Below are 3,856 nucleotides of genomic sequence, written 5' to 3'. Positions count from 1 at the left end.
ACCACCACCAACCAACCAACCAACCAACCAACCAACTAACCAACCGACCAACAAACCAACCGACCAACAAACCGGCCAGCCAGCCAACCAAGCAGCTAGCCAGCCAACCAACCAACGAGCCAACCAACTAACCGATAAACAGGAGGATCAAGACAAGTAAGATGAGTCTTTCTCGAACACAACTCGCACATCACTAGTTTTCCACCGTGCTCCCCGCATACCACGCAACATACGTCACCCGAAGCCTAGCAATAACAACAACAACAAAATAATGATAATAAGAAGAAAAAAAAGAAGAAAAAAAGAAGAAGAAGAAGAAAAAGAAGAAGAAGAAGAAGGAAAGAAGAAAAAGGAAAGAAGAAGAAGGAAAGAAGAAGAAGAAGAAAAAGAAGAAGAAGAAGAAGGAAAGAAGAAAAAGGAAAGAAGAAGAAGGAAAGAAGAAAAAGGAAAGAAGAAGAAGAAAAGAAGAAGAATAAAACCAAAAGTACTAATTATAGTTATGACCTTTGAGATGCACTCGTAACAGTACCAATCACCTTCTGGTATGCTCTGCAACTTTGGCTGTTTGCGTTGTTTGTTTATTCGTATGTTTGTTTGTGTGTCTGTATTGTTTGTTTGTGTTTTGCTGTTGTTTGACTTTGTATTGTATTGTTTTGTTTGTTTGTTTGTGTTGTTGTTTGTTTGTAGGGTCTGAGTGTTTGTTTTTGTCTTGCTGTTGTTTATTTGTTCGTTGTTGTTTGTTTTAGTTTAATTTGTTGTTAATAACAAAATAAAAATAAAAACAAAAATAATAATAATAATAATAATAATAATAATAATAATAATAATAACAATAACAATAATAGCTCTCCCCATCTAACCCTGATGCAGTAGGTGTGGTAGCCCTTGTCGCACATGTCGCACAGCAGCAGCTGCCCTTCGTCGTCGTCGCTACAACATATCTGGCACGACTGCGGACGGGAGAGAGAGAGAGGATGATGTGAAACAGGGAGAGTGAAAGACAGAGTAAAAGGGAAAAAAGAAAGAGAGAGAGAGAAAGAAAGAGAGAGAGAGAAAGAGAGAAAGAGAGAAAGAGAAAGAAAGAGAGAGAGAGAGAGAGAGAAAGAGAATTGATGAGGATTTGAGAATTGGAACAAATTTGAGAGCTAAGGAAAAAGAATTACGCGACGAGAACGAAAAAATGAATAAGTTAGAGAGATAGAATCAAAAAATGAAATAAAAAAGAGAAAGAGAGATGGAAAGAGAAAGAGAGAAAGAGGGAAGGAGAAAGAGAAAAAAAAGGAGAGAGAGAGAGAGAGAAAATTGACATTGTAAAAATATCTATAAAAGCGAAAACAGGGAATGTTGTTTCTTGCAGTAAAGAGATTAATTTATAATATAACGAGACATGCCACATCTTGCAACGGATTTCTAACAATGCAACAATATCTACATTTTACAGCTAAAAGCGTTCTAGAACAATTAAAACCACAATAACACTGTAATTAATAACTGCAGTATATATAAAAAGTCAAATGCATGTCTAATCACAAAGCTTCAACAACGCAACGACAACCACAACTACAACAACGACAAGAGCGCCAGCCACAACAACCACCACTGACGACAACAGCCACAACTGACCACTTTCATGATGGACTTCTCCCAGGCAATGCACTTATTCAGCTGTTCGACATATAAGGACAACTGTGATGGTGACGTAGCTGATGAGACAGCAGACCTCCACAATAATAATTCCTTGCTCACGGCTTCATAGTCGTCATCATCGTCTGACGATGACGATTCGAGATGATGATGATGAGAATTATTATTATTGTTGTTGTTGTTGGTGGTGGTGGTGTTGTGGTGGGTCGATGATGACGTCTGCAGTGATGAGGACGATGAGTTCTGGTGCAGATTGAGAGGGAGGCTGAATGCATTGGGAAGGATTAAAATTATAGTCCCTGTTAACATTTAGCGGATTAGTAAAAGTTATTGAAAGTGCCATATATCAAGATGCCCGGTTCGAATACTGTCTAAGAATGCGGCGGTTTCGAGTCTGGATTGGTTAGATAGTGTGGTGTAGCGTGGATGTTGCAATCTTTGTGGTAAGAATGTTTTTGAAATGAATATGCAAAAAGTTTTGCGCCTTTCAGAGCTGCAGGATAATGAAAAAAATGTAGTAAATATAGAAAACATCATTTATAACTCATTGTCAAATTTACTACATCGCAAAGTATCTACGTCAACATCTCCATCAACTTCTTCATTCTCATCATTTTCATCACCATCACAAACCTTTTTCCCAGTGGTGGTTTCAGGTACCTTCTTTCAATGTTGTGCTCTAGGTGGAGGAGTTTCGTTTTGGCAAGTTCAAGGACAGTTTTTCCTCCCGCTTCTTCACTATCTCTCTTTTTCCTACTCCTCTCACTTTCGCTACTGTATCTCCTTTTTTTGTTGGTCCTCTCGTTAACTTTGGAGTTTTCTTCGTCATCATTAGCCTCTCTTTTGAGATCCCCTTCACTTTCCACCACATCTCTCTTATGGTTTCCATCGCTATCTCTCTTTTTCTTTCTTTCGCCATGCTTCATTCTTTTCTTGTGACTCTCTTCACCGTTCTCTCTATCTTTACTCTCATTTTCTGCATCATCTTTCGATTTAATAGCACCTTCATCGTCGTCGTCATCATCTTTGTTGTCGTCGTCGTCGTTCGAATGGCGACTGCTGAGTGAGTGCCGTGGGGACATACGCCAACCCTGTGTTTGTTTGGTTGTTTATTTGTATACTTGTTTGTTTGTATGTTTGTTTTTTGTTTGTTGTATGTTTGTCGTTTGTTGTTTGTTATTTGTTTGTTGATCCCCTCTTAAGTTAATTTTTTGTGTTCAAAACTTATGTCAAAGCTTGATTTCAAAATGTTTTTATTGATGAAATAATGATGAAAAGACATAAAACTTATGACGTCATCAAGCTTTATATCATTTTTATCAATATCACATCTTCATCATCGCGTGAACATGGCCACCACCATCGTCATCATTATCACCACCGCTACCATCATCATCATTATTATCATCATTATCGTCGTCGTCGTCGTCATCATCACCTGCAGACTGGCGGAGCAAATGGTGGCTTTGAGATCTTCAATACTCTCCAGTACATTCAACTCAATTGATTTCTGCGACTGAAAATTCCACAATACATTTTTGTCCGGCTGTGGCGGTAGTTGTGGCGACTGTTGTTGCTGCGTGGGCTTTGTCGTGGTGGTGGTAGTGGTCGATGATGACGATGCTGACGACGCGTGTGACGTCACCGACGTTGTTGTCGTTGCATTCATAACTGTTGTTAATTTTGTCGTTTTAATGTAGTTGTTGTTGTGATGGTGTTCACAATAAGTACAGCAAACACGATACAATGAATACAAGACAACAAGACTAATACCTAAAATACAATACAACAAACACAATACATTGAATACAATACTGAAAATACATTACAATAAATACAACACAATACTGAAAATACAATACAACAAATACAATGCAACAAATACAATACTGAAAATACATAACCATGAATACAATACAACAAATACAATACAAAAAATACAAAACAACAAATACAATATAAAAAATACAATACAAAAAATACAATACAACAAATACAATTAAAAAACGAAACAACGTACTATTTTTCTTCATCTTGAAACTACTCTGGCACACGGTTTCAAAATTCTTCTCCAGATATTTCTGTAGAACTTTCTCCCTTAGGCCTCTACCATTCAAAGACATGAGGAGGTTTTTGAGGGTTTCAACGTCATCTATCTTCCACCAACCCCGCTGTTTTTCTGTGTTTGTTTGGGTGGTTTATGGTGTTTGGG

At 37.7% G+C, this 3,856-nt stretch overlaps 1 protein-coding gene across 1 annotated transcript in view; it reads right to left on the bottom strand.

Moving 5' to 3' along the window:
* Positions 1–3,803, bottom strand: part of HELRODRAFT_90399 (hypothetical protein) — a gene marked incomplete at both ends in the record, with an annotated part of 9,468 nt that extends 5,665 nt beyond the window's left edge. The window contains 7 exons of the mRNA XM_009032498.1: positions 505–561; positions 861–950; positions 1,624–1,741; positions 2,278–2,519; positions 3,083–3,190; positions 3,276–3,315; positions 3,661–3,803. Of these exons, the coding sequence (XP_009030746.1) occupies positions 505–561; positions 861–950; positions 1,624–1,741; positions 2,278–2,519; positions 3,083–3,190; positions 3,276–3,315; positions 3,661–3,803 (798 nt within the window). The remainder of the gene's footprint in view (positions 1–504; positions 562–860; positions 951–1,623; positions 1,742–2,277; positions 2,520–3,082; positions 3,191–3,275; positions 3,316–3,660) is intronic.
* Between the last annotated feature and the right edge of the window lie 53 nt (positions 3,804–3,856).

The sequence above is a fragment of the Helobdella robusta genome (assembly GCF_000326865.2).
Source record: "Helobdella robusta unplaced genomic scaffold HELROscaffold_82, whole genome shotgun sequence".
Taxonomy (NCBI): domain Eukaryota; kingdom Metazoa; phylum Annelida; class Clitellata; order Rhynchobdellida; family Glossiphoniidae; genus Helobdella; species Helobdella robusta.
This window is presented reverse-complemented; position numbering and strand designations above follow the sequence as displayed.